Here is a 25,356-nt window from a genome sequence, read left to right on the forward strand (position 1 = left end):
CCTCATTTTTCCCTTTCCTGCTTTTTTCTCCCTTTTAGCCACCTCCTCTTCTCCTGCTGAATCCTTAAGTTGATTGTGGTGTACTTTGAGGACAGTGTTGTTTTTTTAGCATGGTTGGTTTTTCTCTTGAGTCAAGTTCTTACTACATAAGCCAGGTTGGCCTGGGATTCAGAGTCCTTTAACCTGAGCCTTCCAAGTGCTGAGATTGTAGGTTTCCCCAATTTTTAAAAGATTATTTAATATTTTATTTATTTTTTTTATTTGAGAGAGAGACAGAAATAGAAAGAGGCAGATAGAGAGAAGGAATGGGCACAACAGGGCCTCGACCCACTACATACAAACTCCAGACACATGTGCCACCTTGTGCATCTGGTTTACTTGGGTACTGGGGAATCGAACTTGGGTCCTTAGGCTTTACAGGCAAGCACTTATCCACTAAGCCATCTATCTCTTTAGCCCTAATTCCCTAACTTTGACTTTAGATTTTGTTTTCAATCTTGTCTTCCTCTTCTACTCTTGGTGAATATGCTCATTCCTTTCCTTTCTGTTCTCACCCCTATGTAAATGACCCTCCTTGAGTAAATCTAGTATGGTTTTATGTTTTCTTGTTCTAGTCCTATATTTATAACTGCCTATGGGACATACATACTTAAATGACACATGTGATCACAAATTCAAAATCTCCATCCTTTCTGACACAGAAATTTAAATTGCAAGACTCTTGTGGCTGCATGCCCTTCTACTGCTACTTTTACCTGGCCTGTTGTAAACCCCTCACTCTCTCTTTGAATTTGCTTCTGCCCAGGGGCCTATCCACACCCAAGGTACTGCCAATTTTTACTCCTATTAGAAATGATCCTAGGGTTCAAGGATAACTATAACAATGCAAAATATATGAGCAAGACAATGTTTACTTTTGCAGAAGGCTGCGTAGCTTTCTGGAGAGTTCTGGTAAACAAGCACACCAGCAGGCAGGCAGTCTGTTGTCATGGTCAAAGGTTGGCCTTACACTCTTACATGACTGGCTAAAATATGAAATGGCATAGGTTACTAGAGGAAATCTAAGGGAAAGGTACAGTTTGGGGGTTAGGAGTGGAGCTTTGTACTCAGTGCTGAAATAACACTCTGGTCTCAAGAATTCTTGCTCAATTTTCATTGCAGAGACTGTTGACTCTCAGCCTCCTGCTTCTGTCTTGTTCTGCAGCTAACAGGTGAAATCTTCAAGTCATTTTCGGGCTCTTTCCACCCACTACACAGTAGGACATGGTAGCGAACACAGCACACGAGGTCTGCAGCTTCCTGAGCAAGCATGCAATGCTCACCGTCCCTAAATCCCCTGCCATCCCTCCTTCTCTCCTACCTTCACAAGCCTCCTCTTTCTCCTCCTCTTCCCCCTCCTCAAAGCTGCCTTCAACTGCTTTGTCCTACCATGAGACATCCCTTTGGGAATTTCTTTCTTCTTGTGAAGACTGTTAATTATTCCTGAGTTTTTAAAATGCTCTCGAATCAGACTCTAATTTCCCTAAATCTCACTGTCTTTTATTTGCAGTGCTAACTCTCTCCACTGCTGGGTGTGGATGGTTTGTCATTGCTCCAGCAGTGTTCACAACAACTATTCCTAGTTGCAATTATGTGTAATTAGAAATAATTAGGATAATACACTAAACAAGACACTGCATGAAGAGCTCTGCATGCACTTTCTTATCTAATGCATATATGTTGAGTACATCATTAAGTCATAGCAACCTGCTCAGTTGGTCACCAGCTGTGGGTCTCAGGGATGTCATTTCTGCTAAGCCCGAGAGCTCTCATCTGCTATTGAGTTTGTTTCTGTAATGAACACTGGAAAGGGAAAAGGCTGATCCTGGGTGACAGAAGTTTGTGGCTCAGGATTGTCCCTATTGTTTTGGAGCTGTGGTGACACTTCATTGTAGCATACCATAGTGGCATATCAAGGCAGGAGGTCATGATGGTTCAAAGCCATTCTCCCCATGTCCAAAGCCATAAAGGAGGAAGAGAAGAGGGCTGAGTGGTCTCCACTATCCTCTACAAGACCAGGCCCACTAGGCCTCACTGCTTAAAGGTTCTATCACCTCTCATACGTACCATCAGCAAGGAACCAAGCCTTTAAGACATGGGCCTCTGGGGACATTCCAGATCCAAGCTATCCTATCTGTAAACAAGGATCCAGGTGCCTGCTTTTCATGGTTCTTCCATTTCCAACTCTTCAGTTGAGTTCAGTCTCAATTCACTTATATTTTGGAAATCCACATGGTACAGTCTGTACAGATTTATCACTTAGGGAATATGAAACCAATATGACATAGTCCCTTCCCTTGTCAACATCTAATTACTGTAATAACAGGAAGTCAGGGGTATCCGAGGGGCAGAAAACAAGGGAGCCAATTACTTCACTAGGAGAAAATGGGGAGATTCCTGAGAGTCTATTGTAGTTAGAAGCTTCCTGAGGGAGGAGAGATTTCCGTTCAGTTTAAAGGAGGCAGTTGAAAAAGTGGGAGTATGCAGCCTCCTCTTGGCAGAACGGGTGTGCACAGTAAGTTATTCAGCACAGAAGTAGAACAGGGCTGTGTTTAGACCTACCAACCAGACATTTTGCATATGATAAATTTAAAGTGATGGTCATATTGTTATTGTTGCAAGATAAGACAGGAGAATCCCAACTATATCAGAAAGCTATGTGGATCCCAGAGAGTGAAACATTTCAATATTTGAGATGCATCTTTGAATTAAAACATTAATTTTGTCATCCCCCCACGCTGAGACTTAGAAGCCACAAGAAACCATCCATTATAAAGTCAATATTACTCAATTTCTGTCACAATGTAATTATCACTACAATTGGTCAATACTGATGTCTAAGACTTAATAAGTATGTCTCTCTTCATTTCAGGGATTTCAAACCTACTTACCTACCAATAAAGTAAAAGCACAAGAGAGAGAAAAAAGGAAATTTTAAAAGTAGAAATAATAGCATAAAACCAGAAAAAGCCCAAAGGTCTTACATACTTTAACATACCCCAAAATCATCATGTTAGCAGCATTAAAAAGGTTTTGTTTTTAATATGATAAGATTCCAAGATTAAACTGGGAATGTTGGCACATGCCTTTCATCCTACCACTCAGGAGGCTTGAGGTAGAAGGATCCCCATGAATTCAAGACCAGCCTGGGCTACATAGTGAGTTTCAGGCCAGCCTGGGCTAGACCCTGCCTCAAAACGAACAAACAAATAAGATCCCAAGCTTATTCTCAGAGACATAATGGTTGACTACAGTGATTTGGGACAGTAGGTAATGCTGTGTGCTCTCATCCACATTGTTTGCTTTTTAGAGTAACTCATTTGAATAGAAGGCAGAAAATAAAGCACCAGCCCAAGGCTGAGCTTTCTGAGGGTACCATACTAACTGAACCGCTGGTTTTTCTTAAGGAAACCCCAGTTCTGAGGCCAAAGAGATTTCTTCCCACTGGCAAATATAATTGCCATTTATTAATCCCTTTTAGGAACAGCTTTTCTGTCTCCTCCACATAACCCATGTTTCTCTGCACACATTCTGACTGTTTTGTGCCATCTTAGGGCACATCCAGTCTGCCCAAGGCACTGGGAAGTTTACATCTGAGAACAATGGAGCCATGGGTGATGGCTGGAGGGCCCCAAGCCTGGCCCTGACCTGCACAGAGGTCTGGTGTCCACCTCTGAAGAGCCCTGATGTTCCATCTCTCTTGAATTTCTAGTGTGAAGCAGCAGGAACGCTACGGGCAGCTGACCCTGGTCAACTCCACTGCAGCCGACACAGGTGAATTCAGCTGCTGGGCTCAGCTGTGTGACGGCTACATCTGCAGGAGGGATGAGAGCAGGACAGGCTCCACCTACGTCTTCTTTATAGGTAAGACGCTTGGTACATCAACAGAACTCAAATTGCTGGAGTTGGCCCCAAACTGGGGTTTCCACTGTATTCTGAACATCAAATAATTTTATGAAGAGCCCCTTGATGTTTAGGCTCTGGACTAAGTGCTATTATGCAAATAAGTTCATGTAAATATTACACCAATCCTCCAGTGTAATATCACATATCATTTCTAGGTTTCTTTTTTCAAATTGGAAAATTGAAGCCAGAGAGATTAAAAAAATCTCTATGGTCTCAAGCAGCTTAGTGGTGGTACAGGATTTGAACACAAAATTGCCTAATTCAAGGGTCTATACCTACATTATCCAATTTGATAGCTACCAGACACATGTGGACACTTAAATATAACTGAGTTTTAAATAAAACTAAGTAAAATTTAAAATTGATTTCCTTAGTAATACTTGCCACATTCTGAGTGCTCAATTGTGACATGCAGAATAAAATGTTCTCTATTACTTCCAGCACTGCAGGAAGGTGTTAGGACATATGATATATATTTTTATTTTTATTTTTTGGTTTTTCAATGTAGGGTCTCGCACTAGCCCAGGCTGACCTGGAATTCACTGTGTAGTCTCAGGGTGGCCTTGAACTCATAGCGATCCTCCTACCTTTGCCTCCTGAGTGCTGGGATTAAAAACATGTGCCACCATGCCCGGCAGAACATGTGATATTTTAAAAGGTCCCTGCTGCCCAAGAGCAGAGTTAGGTGAGAAAACAAGACCAGCCCCTTGTTGCCAGGGTAACCCCATGTCACTTGAGTTATGGCCTTGATTATATCTAAGAACAGCTCTTCCCTTAGAGACCTCAAAGGGCCAGAGGTCATCTTTAGCTTTCATCCTCTTCTCCATTGCCTCTTCATCTTTCAAGACATGCCATCCCCCCAACCTGCAAAAATATCTCATAAAATGGACCACTTGGCTTGGTTCTTCCAATTTCCGGAGCCTCTATCTCTCTGGCTTTGGACTCCACCATACCATCTGTGGTGTGCTGGTCCAACTCCTAAGAAGGCTTTAATTCTAAAAGGAAATTTTGTCACTTGGGCCTCCGGTAGAACCAGCATTCTCTCCCTCTTAACATTCTCAGAAGGAATATTTCTGTCACGACAGGATGTTTCATTGGATAGTGCTACTCTTGACTATTCATCACAGCTAGAAATGAGGCTGGTGTCCAAGAATGACCACAAAATCCAAAGTATATAGCAAGATATTTACTTCTGCAGAAGGGGGCACAGCTTTTGTTTTCTGGAGGGGGTGTTGATTTTTGTTTTTCTCAAGGTAGGGTCTCACTGTAGCCTAGGTGTCCTGAAACTAACTCTGTAGTCCCAGGCTGGCCTCGAACTCACACCAATTTTCCTATGTCTGCCTCCTGAGTGCTGGGATTATAGGATTATAGGCCGCACCCAGTTGGGGCATAGCTTTGAAGAGTTCAGGCAAGCAAAACTCACCAGCAGGAAGTCTGCTAGGGTCTATCCTATGCCTCACTCTGATTAGTCAGAGCTCACACTCACACTGTTACTTGACTGGCAAAGCTTTGGTTTCTAGGACTGTTGGCTCAGGAGGGGCTTTTCCACTAAATGACATTCTCTAAAGATAAGTTTCCCTATCTTATCTAACCCTTGATAGAAAAATAGAATGACTCATATTTCTCACATGGGGGGGTGCCATCTTCCTGGTGTTCTAAAGTAACCCCCATCCTGACTTCCTTTTAGCTTCCTTGTTTAGCTGACCTTGATTCTGATTCTGATTTTTGAAGAAGAGATTTTTTTTTTTTAAGAAGAGATTTTTTATTTCTACCTTGGGGCTTTGGAGCTACAGACCCAGGCATGCACTTAGTCACTTCACAGCCTATAATTTTCCACTCTGGACAAAGGAATCAAAATAGTATGTGATCAGTAACCTTGGTTTGTTAAGCCTATAAATTCTAAGTGATATATATATGCCCATACATATCACCATAATCTTTTTTCTTATGGGGTTAGCACCTCAGAGGAGAAAGAAGAGTTCTCCACTGTGGCTGTTTTTAGGTTATCCACTTAGGGGAATCTTATACCCCAAGCCTCTGCTCCTAGTACTTATAAGAACAACTGTGCTCATAAAAACCAAGCATCTCATGACTATGGAGGCTCCAGAAGGGAATTATCATAGGTCCCGAGAGCATAGTGACACCAAAAAAAGCCTTCTTGAATGGGGTGAGGAAGCAGAATGTCCTGTTTAGATTTTGGGACTGTGTTTGAGTTTGGTAGGTAGATCCTCTTTCTTAATGTCTGGAGTCCTTTTGTGAAACCAAAGGAAGATTAAAAGATACTGATTTTAACTTTCAAGAAACCTAAGTCAGAAAGGGAAGTAACCCAGTGCATTGTGTCTTTTTTTGTTGTGTTCTTCAACACTCTGATCCAATTAGATTTTCAGCATGGGGTTTGGCAGTGTGTCTTTTCAAGTGTGGGTGGTTTGGAAAAGCCAGATGGGCTGTTACAGCAGCTGAGCTTTCCATTGCTGACTCAGGATTCTTTCAGAGCATATGCTTCTGTACTACCCATGTGGACAAGCGTCTGCCAGTCCTTATGTTTGTGTGTTTCCCAGAGTTTGATGGAAAACACTGTGAGATTTCTTTTGGGTGGCTGTTGTTAATTTGTGCAATGCTTGAGTAAGTAACTGCCACATATAATTTCATCTTATCCAGGGGGCTTTGAGATAGCTCTTTCTCTTTCTTTCTCTCTCTCCCTCTCTCTCTCTCCACATTGAAGAATAATACACCTAGAGAAAAAAATTCAGATCCAAAGGATATAGCTCAATAAACTGTCCTCAATGGAACAAACACATGTAAGCATTGCCCAGACAGATTGAGGGGAGTGTAGTACCAGCAGGAAGGCTTTCTCACTGTGAAATGCTTGGGTAATGATTTTCATATGTGGAGGGACTACATGAATAAATATTTTACTAAATACTCAATATGATGTAATGTAGAATTTAGCTTACAAACCATTAACTTTAATTTTTTTTGAAATATAAAATCCCATGTGTAGTTCCCCTTCACAACTCTGCTCTCCATCATATCCCCTCCCTTTCTCCATTTGTCTCTATTTTAATTTGATGACATCATCTTTTTCTCCTATTACGAGGGTCTTGTATAGGTATTGCTATAACCTATAATTTTATTTATTTATTTTTTTTTTGGTTTTTCAAGGTAGGGTCTCACTCTGGTCCAGTCTGACCTGGAATTAACTCTGTCATCTCAGGGTGGCCTTGAACTCATGGCAATCCTCCTACCTCTGCCTCCCGAGTGCTGGGATTAATTAAAGGCGTGCGCCACCACGCCGGCTACAACCTATAATTTTTTAAATGAACTTTTGTAGATGGAAGGTAGTAATGTGTGTGTGTGTGTGTGTGTGTGTTTTACTCGGTACTGAAGATTGGCTTCTTGTTATACTAGGCATCTCTCCCTCTGAATTATAATTTGCCTTTCCCTTGCTTTGCAAATACATCTTAAAAGTATTTTTTTTTATTTATGTGAGAGAGAGAGAGATAGAATGAGTACACCAGGGCCTCTTGCCACTGCAAACAAACTACAGATATATGTGCCACTTTGTGCATCTGGCCTTACGTGGGCATAGGGGAATTGAACTTAGGACAACAGTCTTTGGTATCAAGCACCTTTAGCCATTGAGCTATCTTCCCAGCCTGCAAATACATTTTAAAAACAATGGTTGCTGAGGTAGAGTTGTTTGACCTGGAATTCACTATGTACTCTCAGGGTAACCTCAACTTCACTGCAGTCCTCTTATAACTGCCTCCTGAGTGCTTGGGATTAAAGATGTGCATCACAACACCTGGTGAAATACTGTTATTGAATTCTGAAATAAAAAACATTTACTAATGTTACTGGCTTTGCTCATTGATTCAGTTTCCTCATTCTACAAACCCTTAAAATATTACTTCTATCATCTTCTAATCATACCATTCTTCAAGTTTTAATCTTTACTTTCTTACAGTGCTAAATAATGAACACAACACATGTGTATGCTGGGCAAGTGTTCTACCAAAGAACTACATTCTTAGCATCTCAAAAGATATCTTAATAAATCTATTCTATATTGTTCTTTTTACAAATGGGAATGTTGAGGCACAAAGAGAGGAAGTAACATATCCAATGCCATGTAGATATGCTCTAAACACATGGACATTGGACACAACGTTAGAATGGCTCCCTTTGCCTAAGGCTAAACTCAATTTTTAGAGTAGCATAAATCATCAAGTCTGGTCAAAATAAAGCCTCATATTGATTGAAACTCTCTAAGGCACAATATCATCTTTCACTATAGAAGGATCTCCAGGTAATGAATTTGGTACTTAGAGCCAAAGAACTCTTGGCTCATGAAGACCCTTGATGTTTCCAGGAATCCCATGCTCAACCTAAAACATCATGTAATAATGATACAGGAGTTATCCGGGATATGAGGGAGAAAGTCAAGAACAATGACTTGTTTCAGGAACATTGTGAGAAAGCACAGGAAACAATTTAGCAAGTGTTGTGGTATGATTAGCCCAAAGGTTCCCTTATGGAATTATCCAGAAACAAAGGGTCTTGTGAGTCACGCCAAGCCAACCAAACAACACATACGCACGTGTGCCCAACAGGGCCAACCCACAATGCTTTCACTGAGCTAACTGACAATAGGGGGGAAGAAGGTTCTTATCTCTCCCCTTTCTGTGAGATAGAAATGGCATCATTTAGGTCTTAGCAAATCAGGCAGAAAGATTTCAGAGAGGGAACAGGGGTAAGTATAGGATTGGTTGAAGGTCTCCAGCTAGGTAGTAGCCAAGTGGGGCCAGACCTGCGTCCAGCAGGTTTCTTGTCTGCTCCTGTCCCATTTCCTTCCACTAACCTTGCAGGCACTATGTTCTGGGCTGAGGACACAGTGCTGTTACTAGGTTGAGCCTCCCAGAGGGACTCCATTGTGCTGATGATGAATGCTCCTACATAGTAGTTACTGACTGTAGGTGTGGGGCTCATTTCTCCACACAGAGGCAGACTGTTTCAAGAATTTAAAACTTTTAACTTCAAGAAATCAGTCTCCTGCCTTGCTTCCATAGGGTGATGCATGAGCCTGATTTAAATCAAACTAGCATGTATTTTATTCATATAAACAGATGGACAGCGTGATAAGTAGCCTTCCATGACTATATAGCAAAATTCCCTGAGATAATTACCTTACTAAGAGAAAAGGTTTATTTTGGCTCCCTATTTTGAAGATTCAGATCCACGATAACTTGACCTCATATCTTTATTCCTGTTGTGAGATAGCCTGCCATGGCAGGAGCCCCAAACTACTCACCTCATGGCCAGGAATCAAAGAAAAGAGAAAAACACTGGTGCCATACAGTTCCCTTTAAAGCACACCTGGAATGTCCCAGAGCCCTCCTCTCAGGTCCACCCTACCCCCCCCCCCCCCCCCCCCCCGCCCAGTAGCCACCTTAGGGACTAAGCCTTTAACCTCTAGAGAACAGGCCACATCTAAATGACAGCATCCAGTAATGTTGTTCTTCCAGAATGTAGAATCCAGCCCTTTCTACTTCTGCAGACCAAGTACCATGAGTATGTTGTCTTACTGCATTTCTTCAGAGTAATTAATGCCTGTCTCCCCACTTTGCAGAGAAAGGAGAGCTCTTTGTGCCTGCTCCCAGTTACTTTGATGTTGTGTACCTGAACCCGGACAGACAGGCTGTGGTTCCATGCCGAGTGACAGTGTTGTCAGCCAAAGTCACACTCCACAGAGAGTTTCCCGCCAAAGAAATCCCTGCCAATGGAACAGACATCATTTACGACATGAAGAGAGGCTTTGTGTATCTGCAGCCTCATTCTGATCACCAGGGAGTGGTCTACTGCAAAGCAGAAGCTGGGGGCAAGTCTCAGATCTCCGTCAAGTATCAGCTGCTCTACGTAGAGGGTAAGCCTGCTCCCTAGGCCTGGGCCTGTCACTCCTGCTGGTTGCCACTGGCTATTGCTATTCCCTATGTGTGCTAGAAATAAAAAGGATTGAACTGCTATTCTATAGATTCTTCTACTATATTTTTAGAATGTCTGAGACTCTTGATTCAACTCACCTCTACTTTCTTCCTCCAGATCCTTCTACTGTTCCTTCTCCTTCTACCTCCGTGTTGAATCACCAAGTCCCTTATGTTCACAGCCTTGGTACAGCCATCCATGCCTTACTCCAGGCTGGCACCCTTTAAGCACCCATTCCTGCTTCCAGCTCCCAATCTATCACCTTCTGCTCTACTTACTTTTGCATTGCTGGCACAAAATACCTGATCATAAGCAGCTGATGGGAAGACAAATTTTGTTTGTTTGTTTGTTTGTTTGTTTGTATTTTTAGCTTACAGTCTTGAGGGGAAGTTCCATGATGTGCAGGGGAAATCATGGCATGAGCAGAGGTTGGACATCACCTCTGCCACAATAGGTAGAAAATAGCAGCAGGGCAGTGAGGCAAACTCTAACAAGAGGGAGCTGGCTATAATATCCCCAAGCCCACCCCCAGACATGCATCTCCTCCAACAAGCCTCTACCTCCCAAACTGCCACCAGCTGGGGACCGAGCATTCAAAGCACATGAGTTCCTGGACACATCCAATTCACACCACCACAGCCTCTGTGAGAAACCTCTGCCTCTCCACCATGCTCAGTATGGCTCCACCAGCTTTCTTGTCACTTCCTGCCACCCGTTGAAGTGTTTTGTCCTCTTTGTCTCTGCATTTTCAGGGTAACCTCAACGTATATGTGTCATGACTAACTCACACTGCATCTCAGAGTTAATCACAACTTAACACATCAACAGCCGGAACTGATCAGATACAGGAATCGTCCAGTCTGACGCTTAGCTCTAACTACAGATTTGGACCTTTCCAGGCTCAGCAGTTCCTGCTGCACCAATCTTGAAGACCTCCGCCCTCTTCTCTCCACGGTTCCTAGGCCTCTCAGTTCTGGTCTCCTCATGGAAAAATCCCACAGGTAGATAAGTGGCAATCTACAGAGGCCTGGCCACACCCTCATGAGCCTGGCAAGCAGGCATTGTTCCCAGTCTCCATTTTCCAAACGAGTCCTGCCAACCCTGACTTGTCAGATCGCTGCCTGCCCAGCTTGCTTGCTTCCAGTTGGCCTCCCTCCCTTCTTCCTGACAGTTCATAGTATGATAAAATTTCTCCATTCAAAATGGAGATTTTTAAAAATGTGGTGGTTTAAAGAACGTTTCAATGGGGTGCATTCATACATGAAATAATTTTTTTGTCTTGAAACGCCCATCTGTCCTGCTGTGTTGAAAAGCTCCTTCCTACAGGTATAATGAGATCAATGGTAGATAAGCTGAATCTCACAGCCAGAAGATACTCTGGAATAATAAGACACACCCATTCTGGTTACTAAGACCTCTCATTTCATATTTGCACCCCACATTTGATCCAACGTCTGTCTGTACTCTCCCAACTTGAGTGCAGGCTACTTTTGTGAATCCATTCCCCTTCCTCCACTCCTCACTCAGGTACTAGCCCAGGTTGTGGAGAGGGGACAAAACAAAGATGGTGAAGCTCAGAATTGACAGTCCTCTGTAGTAAGTGCTAACTTGGCTTGTCTGTGAATCCCATGGGGACAGGACAGGTGGTAGTTCCAACTCTTGTCATGTATGATAAAGGACTCACCCCCACATAACCACCCTGTGGGTGTGTGTAGCTCCTCCTCTGATGTCACCTCCTCTTCCCTCTGGGCTCTCAGCTTCAGTCCCTGTCTACAGCATTTCTTTGCATCCCAGTTTGTGGTCACAGAGAGGTTTTAGCCTGTCTTAGTCTCTCACTCTGGAGCATGTGGCAACCAGACCAACTTCCAGCCTGACTCTTTCACATCTGTCCTAGCACTTCTGGGCCCTGGGATGGTGGCACAAGGACAGGCTGGTGAACAGACGTACTGCAGAACAACATACCACCTCCCTTCCCTAACAAGATTCTCTTGGGCCTCTCTCCCTCCCTCCCTTTCTTGACTGCCTGGAGAGAGCCTCCCCTCCCAGCCTCTGGGACAAAGGAAAGGAAGTGGTTTCTCTCTGTGCATTGGAGTCCTTCCAAAATGACTTAAAAATTATTTATTTTCAAGGAGAGAGAGGAGGGAGATGAGAATGGGTACAACAGGGCCTCTTGCCACTGCAAATAAACTCCAGTTGCATGTGCCACTTTGTGCATCTGGCTCTATATGTGTACTGGGGAATCAAATCCAGACCAGCAGGGTTTACAAACACATGTCTTTAACCACTGAGCCATCTCTCCAGCCCCAGGATGACTTTTGTCTCTTTGAGAACTCTTACCCTGAGAAGGGATGAGTGGTCTCTCTGTGTGTATGGGCGGTGGGGGGAGGCAGAGTCCGTTCTATCACAATGGTGCTTGTTAGGCAGCCCTGTGGAGAGATGCCTGGCCTCAGAGTGAACTGCTCTCAGGAATCAGAATGGGGGCTCCTTAGTGCCTTCATTCTCAGCTGTGGTTCTTATTCAGTAGGCAGTGCTTCTGTCACTGTTACCAAATTCCTCTCTCAATCCTGCTTTGCCTGTTCTCGCTGAGGCCATCTCTCTACTCATCATAGCCAAACACCCTGAAAAGGCTGCCTGTGTCCCCTGCCTTCATTTCCTCCTCACAATCTCACTCTGGTCAGCCATCTTTCTTGCACCCACTAAAATAGCCTTTGCCAGGGACCTCAGGGACTCCCATGTCACTAAACCAAAGAGGCAATGTCTAACCTCATTCTCCCAGATTCTACCTTTCCTGTGTAAAACCTCTTTGCCTCTGACCCCACTTTTCACTCTGCTTTGCCAGCTCTTTTTTTTTTTTTTTTTTTTTATTTGAGAGCGACAGACACAGAGAGAAAGACAGATAGAGACAGAGAGAGAATGGGCGCGCCAGGGCTTCCAGCCTCTGCAAACGAACTCCAGACGTGTGCGCCCCCTTGTGCATCTGGCTAACGTGGGACCTGGGGAACCGAGCCTCGAACCAGGGTCCTTAGGCTTCACAGGCAAGCACTTAACCACTAAGCCATCTCTCCAGTCCTTTTGCCAGCTTTTTGAACATTTTGCTTTGGGCTCTATTCTTCCAGATTCCAAATGTTGGTATCTCCAAAATGGCTTTGTGTATGTATGTGTGAGTGTGTGTGTATGTTCATATATGTGTGAGAACAAATGTGTGCAGGTGTGTCCATGTGCATGTATGTGTGGAGGCCACAGATTGGCAACATGTGTTTTTCCTGATAGCTTTCCACCTTATTTATTACTTATTGACCTAGAGGTTGCTGGTTCAGCAAGTCTAGCTAGCCACCTTCCCTCGGGGACCCTCTATCTCTGCCTCCAAAGCCTCCCAAGCATTGTGATTGCAGGTGGGCTGCCATGCCCATAGCATGTGTGTGAGCCGCATGTACCCAAACTCAGGTCCTCAGATGCTGTACTGGCCAAGCCACCTCTCCAGCCCTAGGATGCTCTTTCTTGCTCCTTGAACTTGTGGTGGGGAGGCTCATTGATCTTCATGTTTATATGATCTCCTTAGTGAGTCTGTGTGAGTCCCATGGTCAGTGTCAGTACTTAGATGCCCCAGAGGCCCATGAACCCCATGTGCTTATCATCAGCCTGCATCACCCTCCAGACCTGGTGTTCCACCACAGTGGTGGCTTTGCAGTTACCCAGGTGCATGGCCACCACAGGAAGTGCAGCCTGACTTCTTTCTCCTTACCCTTTGGACTTCATTAAATCACTTTCAGATTCAAGAAGGGAAAAAACTATCATTATCTCTTCCTAGTACCAGGAAGAAGAGCTTTCTAACTGATATCCTCTGTGTCCACCTTCTGTTTCCTAATCCATTTTCCATACTGTTGTTGATTACTGTTCTAATTAATCCATTCAGTAGGTTTTCACTTCTAAAACCACAAGCTTCTGACAGGTCTCCAATGGTGGTCTTGACTGCCCTCCTGACCAATCGGGGATGGCTCCTCTCCCCACTCCCCCACACCCCGAAGCCTATCCCAGCCTTCCACCATGGCAGGGCCACTTTCTCTCATAGAATGGGCCTGCTAGAGCCTCTTATTTCTCTCACTGAGATATTTTAGGCTCACCACTGAGATATTAGTTCAGATATCCATTCCTAAGGAGACCGTTCTTGGCTCTCAGACTATTCTGAACTTAGGGAGCACTCTGGGCATCTATGTGGAAGTTTGAAAGAAATATTGCAATTACTGCCTAGCAATATCCCCTTTTCTGGAATTTAGGCTCCAAGAGCTCAGTCCACCATCTGTCACGTTTGCCCTTGTGGTCCCAGTTACATTATTCAGTAAATGAATTGACCATAACAAAGAAATAGATTTCTGAAACGCTTTGAAGGCAACACAAACACAGGTATCAGTGGTGCCCTTTCTGTAAGTATCTTCCTCATTTGTGTACTTAGACTTGTTCTTTCTGAAGATGGATGCCACACACTCACCTGTCCACTACTGTCCTGCCAGGCTGCCTTCTGTATGTTCTTACTCTGTCCTTAAGTCCTCGCACATCTAATGTGCCCTTCACATGACCTGGCCAACCTGTTAGCCCCTCCCTTGACTCTAAGCATAGGTGGAGAGACAGAGGCTGCTTCCAAAAAAACCAAAGAGGTGGGCTAGCATCAGCCTGGGATAGTGATGCTGTAAGGAGGAATAAACAGTGCATCTTCTTTCATAGAAGAGTATGCCTGTCAGTTTGTCTTTAACAACTTGTCTCATTCTGTCTCCTGCCTGCTCTCAGTTCCCAGTGGCCCTCCATCGACAACCATCTTGGCCTCCTCAAACAAAGTGAAAGGTGGGGATGATGTCAGTGTGCTCTGCACTGTCCTAGGGGAGCCTGATGTCGAAGTAGAATTCAGGTGGATCTTTCCAGGGCAAAAGGTAAGTCCCACATCCCAGCCTTGATGACAGCTTTAAACCTAGTTTTTCCCCACCCAGTGGCATAGGTTATAGCTTAAGTGTAAGAAATGTGTGGGATTATGGTAGGGGCCAGCGAATGTTTACTTCTAAGATGTTTCAGTCTATTTAAAAATAGGTTGTTTGGGCTGGGGAAATGGCTTAGTGGTTAAGGCGTTTGCTTGCAAAGCCCAAGGACCCCAGTTCGGTTCCCCAGGACCCACGTAAGCCAGATGCACAAGGGGGTGCATGTGTCTAGAGTTCATTTGCAGTGGGTGGAGACTCTGGCATGCCCATGTCCTCTTTCTTTCTGCCTCTGCCTTTGTCCCTCTCAAATATATATATTTTAAAAGATCAAACAATACAAATTTACATTGAAATTACAAAAAGCAGCAACAACAAAAAATCAGAGGACTAAGTAATAAACATGCAAAGACATGGCTAAATTGCAAAATAATTACATAAAAGCCCCCAAAAAGGAAAAAAAATAAAATAGATTGTTTTAAAGAACAAGGAAAAAAAAGTGGTGTTACTAGGCAATTCCCTCAAGATATTCAATGGCAGTTTTTCATCACCTAGAATTAAGAAGGGACAGGGGCATGAAAGAATAAGGGATGGCTTCTCTTTATCCCCAAATCTGTCTTCAGTTTCACCTTCTGGGTGTTCTAGAGGCTCATCTAACTACCTTTGGGAACGCTTCATAATGTTCTCTATCCAAGCTTACAAGACATGATGGGAGAAGGGTGAGGCCCTGGCAGGCCACACATCCCTAGGCAAGGCCGAGGGAAAGCTCTGAGCTGATATCCTCTAAACATATACTCTGTCCACAAGGTGCCATGAAATCGGAGACCATCTAAAAATAGACTTTCCATAAAAGCTGCTGCAGTGTCTTGAGCTTCTGTGCATGACCTGCTCACTGAAATAAATAGCTCTGCCACCCACTGAAGAGACTTGGCTTCCCAAGGTATACTCAGTAGCCAATCCACTTCTGGTTTGAGGACTCTGATGGGTGGAAAATAATGATCCCTAGTACTTTCCAGCATCCTGGTGCTAGCTGCTTGTTTTTAAAATGCTGGAAGACATTCATGATTTTCAGCAGAGCCTGACTTTACATTATTATTGATATATGAGCAGAAAAGGCACTAACGCCATAATATTTTAAAAAGACAAATCCAGAAAACACTGTTCTTATCACCAGAGCTGAATGAAATCTCTCAAAAGTGATTTTTTTTCTTTTTTTTTTTTTTTTGGTTTTTTGAGGTAGGGTCTCACTCTAGCCCAGGCTGACCTGGAATTCACTATGGAGTCTCAGGATGGCCTCAAACTCACAACAATCCTCCTACCTCTGCCTCCTGAGTGCCAGGATTAAAGGCATGTGCCACCATGCCTGGCAAAAGTGACTATTTCTTCTAGAATATGTTGTGTGCTCTAGGGAATTACCCATCCTTGGCACAGCCTGCCTCCCTCTGCAGTCCTAGGGCACATTTGCCTAATTGCCCCTCTCCTAGTTCTGAACCATCATGAGCCATGTTTCACTTACAGAGTCCATTGGACTTGTGACCTTAAATTCTGTGAATTAGAACGACTTTGGGGTGAAAATTGGCACTAGAGATGATCCAGTGAAAACTTCTGTCCTTATTTTTATGCATAATTTCCACTTGGAACTCCTGAAGAATCCATTTTATATTAAGTAGAAACTTGCTAAGGGATAGAAAGAAGTCACCAAACAGCATCCTGAAATTCAAGACTCTCCTTGGGAACAATGCAGCCTTGAATGAGTAAAAGTACTCCCAGATCCCATGAGCTCCGCAATCTAGTAGGTTTCTGTGGGCTGTGCGTTGCATGTGGAAAGACACACGTGGTGGAGCTGGGTGCATGGGAGCTGTGGACTGCAGCTTCAGCTCTGACTTCAGTCTGTGGCTATCATTAAACAGGATGAAAGGCCTGTGGGGATTCAAGACACCTGGAGGCTGATCCACAGAGGACTCGGGCATACCACAAGACTCTCCCAGAGTGTCATTACCATTGAAGATTTTGAGACCATTGATGCAGGATATTATATTTGCACTGCACAGAATCTCCGAGGACAGACAACAGTAGCTACCACTGTTGAGTTGTCCTGATTTGGAAAGTGAAGTTGAATGAACTGACAGAAAGCCCATCTGTGTACATACTCAGCACCAGGGTTCTTTTTATTATTGCTTTGCCAGAAGCCAGTGTCAAGTGCCAAGCTCCAAGGGCAAATCCCTCCCTGCCTATAAGTCAGACAGACTTATTAGAAGGAGGTCATCTGTCTATTAATAGAAGTGTTCCTTTTTCTAACAGAAAGCATGTATTTTAATTGCTTGCCTATATCTATGTGTTTCTAGTTTTTATACTAAGAAAACATGTCAACTTCATATAATAATTTCTATTAAAGCACATTTTTATAAAAATAAAAATTAGCTACGTGCTTGTTTTTAAATTTGGTTTAAGTACACTCAGAATAGTTTGTTGACAGCAGCAGTCTTTGAGTCAGCACCCAATATTCTCCATGACGTAATAAAGTTCAACTGCTTATCTACAAGCAGGAACTCAAGATTTAAGTGTGTAGACATGTCACTTGATCTCAGAGGCAATGTTACAAATCATGTGAGCTTATTTATGAAGGCATCAAAAATTATATATTCTTAGTTTTAGTTTTATATTAAATTACTGCACTAATTCTAGATTCATCTGTTTAAAAGAACTGGAACAAATACTTATTAAATTCTTAGCTTTTAATACAATAGATACACAGAGTAAGGTTTAACTTTGTCTAGATCTATCTTCAAAAATACTTCAACAATAGCTATCTCAATTTTCTTATGTCATGCAACAGAAATTATTTAAACTAACCAAAATTTCTCCAACATACATCTTTGAATTTTGAAAAGCTTAGCTCTAACTCTAGCTCTGTGAGCCATATTTCAGCCCATGAAGAATTCTGGGATTGTACTGGAAATTCCTATAAAATAGCTTAAGGGACACACTCTTAACTACTGAGCTATGAGGTCTGTACAACTTAACACTTTGAAGAGCAAAGTATGCCAGAGGCTGCCATGCTTATATTGAATATTCCAGCAATATTTATTTGATCAAAGTAAAATACACTTTCCATCACTATAAACTGAAGTTTGCCACACATTCATATTTTTATGATGTGCCAACATTTATGTAAAACATTTGGAAAAAAAAACATTGAAAGCTATTTTGTTTCCTATCTTCTCTCCTGTTGTCTCCCTATCCTCTGAAGATGTTATTCTAAAATTGGTTTCCCAGACACCTAAATGGTATGGAGGACAGCAGGAAATGGCACGAGTGTCACCACACCTAGAGTTGTGCATGGTAAATGCAACTTTGGCTATGTTATTGAGAACTTAGAAGCATGAGCAGATAGTCCTGAAGGTGGCAGCAAACCTACCTTCCCATTTAACAGAAGCAAACATGGAAGGCTACACACATAATAAACTATTGGGGGTTAATGACTTCAAACACAATCACTGATAAAAAGCATGCATCATGAATATCAATTTGCTGTGTAGTATACATGTACTGGATGATTCAAATATCCACCTCTAGTATCATGAAACTCTATTTACTATAGGGGTTATTTGCACAGCCATCCAATGCAGATTAGTAAATACTGACATCACAATGCTGACACATGCAGAGGGTAGGGGAGAAGCCACAGCTGTCCTTCCACCTTCCCCAGAGTCTTAGAACTAGGGGAGGTAACAAGTGAAGTTTTGAAAAGAAATTCAAACGTAATTTGGAGGGCAGTTGTATAAGCCCCATATTCATGGGCTGGCTGGTCCTTCCTGTGAACCAGATAGGCATGCTCAAAGGGTACTCCCAGACCAGCATTATCTTCCCAGACTACGGGTTTAGAAAAGGTGCCTCATTTATAGTGCATACCGACTCTTTCTTTTACTGATGTTTCCCAGGGGTTTCCAAAGGTGAAGTCACAGAGCCAGACATAACTTTATTTGGAAAATAGTTCAGCACCTCAAAGATGAGATGGCTCTGGAAAAACATTTTTTTAAATCTTTGTCCCAGAGGAAAGTAGGTAGGAGGTAGAAGGTTTACTTTTGTGGCTCTGAATTGGAGGAAGGAATGGGGCAGTGAGGATAATGAGAGAGAAGATGAAGGTTTACATCTGTAGAGATATCTGAGATCAAGGTAAAAATAAGGTAGAACAATCCATTGGTACTGCCCTCTTTATAGAGATTTCATTCTTTAAGAAAAATTGGGTTCTACATTTGCTCATAGCCTGAGAAAATGGACCACAGTACAGCATTAGGCTTACAAAAGCCTATGGAAAAATCTAGCTAGTTTCAGCTGACAGAATGGAGCATTGAAAACCTGCCAACTCCAAAAAGGTACAAAGAAATATTCAAATATTAACAAGTCAAAAAAGCTTTTGCTGTCATACCCTCACCCCACCACATCACAGCACTAAGCAGAGCTGGTGATAGATAATTATAATTGAATCGACTATTGCTTTTTCTTCTATGGCTTTTTGTTGACATGTATGTATTGATTATGGTTTGATTAGTACAAACCCAGCTATATTCAAATTTTGACTTTTAATATCCAACAGGAAGGGGTGCATCAGACATGTGACACTCTGTTACATCCATTTCATTCACACACACACACCCACCCAGTCAGACAGAAATAAAAATCACAAGAAGGTGTCTGTGGTGAAGAACTTTGTAAAGGTTATAAATCTTTATCTTTATAAGCCCCTGAGAGGTTTTGCCTCCATATGCTTAGGCGGAAAAAAGGCAAAGAACAAGATTCTCTCATTCCTTAAGTGCTTTGTGCATCTATGTCCACGTTAATTCCAAAAGCTGTTTTTGGAGGTAGCTTTTGGGCTGAGTCAAAAGTCTTCCTCCACAGTTTCCATCTCATGAGTGGCCGACATGGTGGTGCTTACTTTCCAGTTATTCTGTGGAAATTCCATGAAAGCTAATGCAGCTCTTGCTACCATGATTGTTCTTAGGACAACCGGTCAAGCAGACCTGCATCCCAATGCCTTCAGAGAGTCTTTCCTGTTCAGAAAATGTCATCTGGGTGACACGTTGGGGCTGGGGAAGGAGCCGGAATTCCTGGGTGACTGGAAGGGGATAGCTGGGGACGTGGGGGATCTCTTGGGGCTGCACAGGTCTCCATTGTGCAGCTTCCACAATAGCTCCTCATTCTCCATGGAGAGACGCTTGTTGACCTTGGACTCCTTCTCAAGGGACTCCTGCAGTGCTGCCTGTTCTGTGGAAAGTTGCCTTAAAAACACAAAGCAGAAACCATGTGGAAGCTAAGCTAAACAACAACAAAACATTTTTAAAAAGGTCTTTTTTACCATTTTAAATTTAAAGGTGCAAAAAATGATCCCAATAGGACAAATAAAATCTTGGACAGGGTCACAAATTTTAAGATAAGAAACTGGGGGAGGGGCGCAGGCATGGTGATGCATGCCTTTAATCCCGACACTCAGAAGCCTGAGGTAGGAGGATCACTGTGAGCTCAAGGCCATCCTGGAGCAACAGACTGAATTCTAGGTCAGCATGGGCTAGAGTGAGATCCTACCTCAAGCACACATACAGAGAAAGAAACCGAACTTTTGAGCTGGACTTGGTGGTACACACCTTTAATCTCAGCACTCAGGAGGCAGAGGTAGGAGGATCGCTGTGAGTGCAAGGTCAGCCTGAGACTACATAGTGAATTCCAGGTCAGCCTGGGTTAGAGTGAGACCTTACCTCAATCCCTCCCTCCCCTACCAAAAAAAAAAAAAAAAAAAAAAAAAAGAGAAACTAGGGAGTGGGATACAAGTGGTAGAGTATCTGCTTAACATGTTTGATGCCCAGGCTCAATCCCCTGCATCATGCAAAGGAAAACAAATCAAAACAGAAACACTGGAAGTGTAAATCTGAGTCAAAAAAAATAAATAAATAAAGAAGCTGTACTTTTTGGACAATTTCATAGCAGGCTAAGAGACACTTACACAAACACTCTGCATGTTTTAGGCTGTCTTTAAAGGCTGTTTTGTACTTGATTTTGTGCTTCTCTTTCTCTGAAAGAGTCGCAGAGTCTCAAGCCAGGCCAAGCAGAAAGAGTGTCTGCTTAGGCTCCTGTGTTTGGTACACTTAGAAAGAAAGAGGGATTGCCACCTTTGTATTTCCAGGTGGATATTAGTGCCTCATTATGCAATATGGTCACACTTCTACAGAGTAGAGTATAGAATGGGAGGAACTTGCATTTGTACCTTGAAATTGCCATGTGCTTGTCCATCCTAGCTTTTAGCTCCTCGTTCTCCTGCTGGAATCGCTTCAGCTTGTCAACCAATGTTGTGTTGTTGTCCACCTTGGCATACACAAGAATTCCTATGTTTATACCATAATATATATAGATAAAAATCTCTTATTTCTTAAGGTACCTTCCTAACACAAGAATATTTTCAAAAGATGTAATTAGAGAAAATATAACATGTTTACATGTTTGTACATTAAATAAGGCAGTAAAGTACAGTATTTAGCTATCATATATATATATATATATATGTATATATATATATATGTTATACATACATACATACATATATATATACACACACACACATACACACACACATACATACATACATACACATATACATGCTATTTGGATTTTCGAGGTAGAATCTCACTCTACTCCAGGCTAACCTGGAATTAGTCCCAGGCTGGCTTCAAACTCACAATGATCCTCCTACCTCAGCCTCCCAAGTACTGAGACTGAAGGTGTATTCCACCACACCCAGATATCCATATATTTTTAATGATTTATCTATTTGTGTGTGTGTGTATGTGTGTAGGCCAGAAGACTTACAGGTCAATCCTTTCCTCATTTTGAGGTAGGAAATCTCATTCTGTTCACTGCTCCTTTGCAAACTTGCATGACATTCTCTTGTCTTCTCCCTTCTTGCTTAAGTGTGTCAGATTTACAGAAGCCTACTACAGCTTCTCTCTGTGATGTGTGGTCGGGGATCTGAACTCGGGTACTCAAGTTGCATTGCATAGAAAGTATTTAATTCACTGAGCTAGCTCCCCAGACATGGTATTTTTTTAAAAAAATTCTATTTGTGTGTGTGTGTAAGAGAGAGAGAACGTGTGTGAGCAAGCAAGCGCGCACATACGCATGGGTGTGCCAGGGTTTCCTGCACTGCAAACAAATTCCAGATGCATAAGCCACCTTGTACACATGACTTTACATGGGTACTAGGGAACTGAACCTGTGTCAACTGGCTTTACAAGCAAATAAGTACCTTTAGCTGCTAAGACCTCCAACCCTATTTTTTTCTTTTTGTTTTTGAAGTAGGGTTTTACTCTAGCTCAGGTTGACCTAGAATTCACTATGTATTCTCAGGGTGGACTCAAACTCATGGTGATCCTCCTACCTCTGCCTCCCGAGTGCTGGGATTAAAGGCATGTGCCACCACGCCCGGCCTCCAACCTTATTTTTGAAAACATATCAAGCCATTTAAATATTTATACAGCCAGAATCTGTCCCTGAGAACTGGTGTCTTACCTAGGTGATCATGGACATTAAACCTTTTTTTCAGACTAGTAAAGCAATCAGTGTAGCGTATAAGCCTGAGTTTAGCAGGCTCCTAATCTTCCCCTGGCTACTATTGCCTCAAAAAGGAAAGAAGGGTGGGTAGAAAGGAGGGGAAATTCTCTTCTCCTATTTGATGGAAACTCACAGGTCAACAGTTCATAGTTACTGGTGATGTGTAAGAAGGCCTTAAACATATTCAGGGTACCTTCCCGTGCTCACCTCTGCATGGCCTCGCACAGGTGCAAAACAACAAGGCTGTGTAGAGCATCAAATGAAAGAGCTAACTCTACAGAAAGCCTCTGATTTTTGCTTGACAATTTGCATGGAGAATAAATTGTTCATTCAAGAGATTAAAGGATAGACCCTTGAAGACATTTACTCACTGCATGTAAGAGGGAGTTGATTCCATTCAACTCTTTTCAATGGTACAGTTTTACTACTTGCTCGGGAAGTGACATCATATAGCTCGGTCAGAATTAATCCTAAATTAAGTCATGGCAGCCTATGACTCATCTATCAAAATTAAAGTCCCTCCTTGAAGCTCTGTTGTTTTAAAGATATTCCCTTATCTAAAGTCTCAGGACAACCCATTCAGGTGAAATAACTTTCCAGAAAAACGAGTCTGGAATAAGATAAAGAAGGCACCTTGAAATGTTCAGTAGTTATAAAGGAATCCATGATAAAAACATGAGTTGGGAAAACCCAGAATTAGGGATTGGGTGGTGAAATGGCCTTAAAATATTATCTCATCCAGATCTCCATGTCATAAGGGTAGAAGCTGTACCTGATAATGTCTCAGACCAAATTATTAGCAGAGCCAGTTTTCAAACCAAAGTGCTCTTCCTTAGCCAACCTCCTTGTGCTTACTAAGAATCTTAGCTTCTTCAAAGGCCTGGACCTTACAAGTAAAGAATGCAGCAGTGGGTGTACTTGTCATAGCAACTCATCCTGCACATATAACAAAGTGATGCTCACTGGAGTGTCAGGATACGTGCAGGCATGGTGAGAAAGACACTGGATCAACAGAAGTAAAAATATGGTGGTACTTTTACAGCACTCTTATCACACAAGATCTGAGAAGTTCTGATGAATAGCAGGTGGAACAACAAATTATTAACAGGATTAGCTGAGTCATGGCCAGCTGCCTGGTGTACAGAACCATTGACCTGGCATAACATGATAACCTTTGACAGGAACTGCTATGTGTACAAGGTTGGGCCTAATAGTAACCATTGGTTCTTTGCATTCCTTAAAATAAAAAATTCTGTATTTCCTTTTCCACCAAGATGTGAGGAGTTGAGGAGTCCCAGCTACACATGCCTGCCATCATGCCTCAACCCCTCCCAGATCCTCTCAAACTGTAACTGGAATGGCCTCAAGAGATCACGCAGAAAAATCCTCTAGAAGCCTGAAAGATTATATGGATGGTGGTGGGCAAGAGAGCCACTGTGAACCCCAGCTGGACTTTGAGTACCAGAAATGGTAAAGATGATCTCAAGTGGAAATGTGTCCTGGTTTGCACTCAAAATTGTGGGAGGAGCTTTGGAGTCTTGGTTAACCCTCATGTCACTGACATCACTTGGAGCAGACAAATCATGAGAGTCTTCCTTGATGCTGCATGCAAACCAAGCAGTGAGCACTCACCAGCTCACATTTGTCCAGAGACTACACTGTAATAATGGCTTTCCAGCTGTAAGTACCTTCTGGTGTCCTGGCCTTTGCCTTGGGAATTTTAGCTGATGGGACATAGGTGATGGAAGTTAAGTACACACCTGAAAAGTGCTTTCACTTGAGGCACCATATGTGCCTCCAAGAATGTGAAAGATCACAGGGTGAAACCCTCCAATCTTCTTTGCAAACCTGGTTATTCCAGGCCCTGGAGTCACTGGCTTGCCAAGCACTGGCATGTGAATAAGGCTCTCTGTGACCATCTAATCCCAGATGAACCACCAGCTGACCACAGAAATGTGTCCAATGCTCCCTAACCAGCCTAAGCCAAATAACCAACCTAATTGTGATGTGTTTGTTGTATAGTCTCACATTATAGGAAGTTTGTTATAAAGAGTAACATACACAAAGGGCAAGGACTTTATGAATCATCTGCATTTTAGTGCTAGAAGTGGATATTTCCACTTTTGTGACTGTCACTGCCTATGTGTTTCCTTTTATAAAAATATATTGGCGCATATTTGCTGTCCAAAATAATGGATTTTGTAATGACATTTTTGTTCAAGAATATCATGTACTTTGACCATATTTGTCCTTCATCTATCCCTCTTGCTTGTGTACTTTCCCTCACTTCTATTTTCGTGTGTGTATGTGTGTATTAATCTAGATTAAACAGAGAGAAAACATGTGATATTTGTCTTTCTGGGTTCTAGTTTGCTCCATTTAAGATAATCTCCAATTCCACCAATTTTTCTGTGAATGATATAATTTAATTTTTCTTTACGGCCAAATAAAACTCTATTGTATACTCAAAATACCTAAAAACTTAGCAACAAAAAAACTCCAACATTTCCTGATAGGAAGTAGTAGGGCTTAGCCATGACCTTCTTCAAGGAAAGATCTCTAGAAGAAAAACCAAACCAAGCCCCAAGTCACAAACAAACAAAAGCCAAACAGACAAGAGTGGCCTCTGTGATCTCTATTGTCCAAGGCCTCTCTGGGTTTGAATGGGTCACTTATGCAAGGGTGAGTCACCCACAATGGGGTGGAGAAGTGGCAAGCAGCACAAGGCAGCTGGCAGTCGGAGGCAAAGTACAGCAATGGTCTTGTCTGGCTTGGATCACTGTAGCTGCCCTTGTCGAACCGTGCCAAAGTAGCTAGCATCCTAGCTAGAAGAAGCCATTAGTTTAAAATATTCTGTAGGCAGGTAAAG

General features: G+C 42.6%; 2 protein-coding genes across 7 annotated transcripts in view; one reads left to right on the forward strand and one right to left on the reverse strand.

The window, feature by feature from the left end:
- The window catches only part of Pdgfrl (platelet derived growth factor receptor like), a 56,359-nt gene extending 31,553 nt beyond the window's left edge, over nt 1–24,806 (forward strand). The window contains exons 3-6 of one of the 2 annotated variants that reach the window (XM_045132048.1): nt 3,752–3,903; nt 9,575–9,868; nt 14,710–14,849; nt 23,762–24,806. In XM_045132048.1, the coding sequence (XP_044987983.1) occupies nt 3,752–3,903; nt 9,575–9,868; nt 14,710–14,849; nt 23,762–23,767 (592 nt within the window). In that variant the 3' untranslated portion in view covers nt 23,768–24,806. Of the gene's footprint in view, nt 1–3,751; nt 3,904–9,574; nt 9,869–14,709; nt 14,850–16,798; nt 17,300–23,761 lie in introns of those variants that run through there. The other variant, XM_004666364.2, reaches the window with a different exon arrangement.
- The window catches only part of Mtus1 (microtubule associated scaffold protein 1), a 177,519-nt gene continuing 170,111 nt past the window's right edge, over nt 17,949–25,356 (reverse strand). For all 5 annotated transcript variants that reach the window (XM_045132017.1, XM_045132009.1, XM_045132015.1 and 2 more), the window contains 2 exons: nt 21,148–21,245; nt 17,949–20,167 (listed from right to left, as the gene is read on the reverse strand). In XM_045132017.1, coding sequence (XP_044987952.1) covers nt 19,954–20,167; nt 21,148–21,245 — 312 coding nt within the window. In that variant the 3' untranslated portion in view covers nt 17,949–19,953. The remainder of the gene's footprint in view (nt 20,168–21,147; nt 21,246–25,356) is intronic.

Source organism: Jaculus jaculus, chromosome 1 (assembly GCF_020740685.1).
Source record: "Jaculus jaculus isolate mJacJac1 chromosome 1, mJacJac1.mat.Y.cur, whole genome shotgun sequence".
In the NCBI taxonomy this organism is placed as follows: Eukaryota; Metazoa; Chordata; class Mammalia; order Rodentia; family Dipodidae; genus Jaculus; species Jaculus jaculus.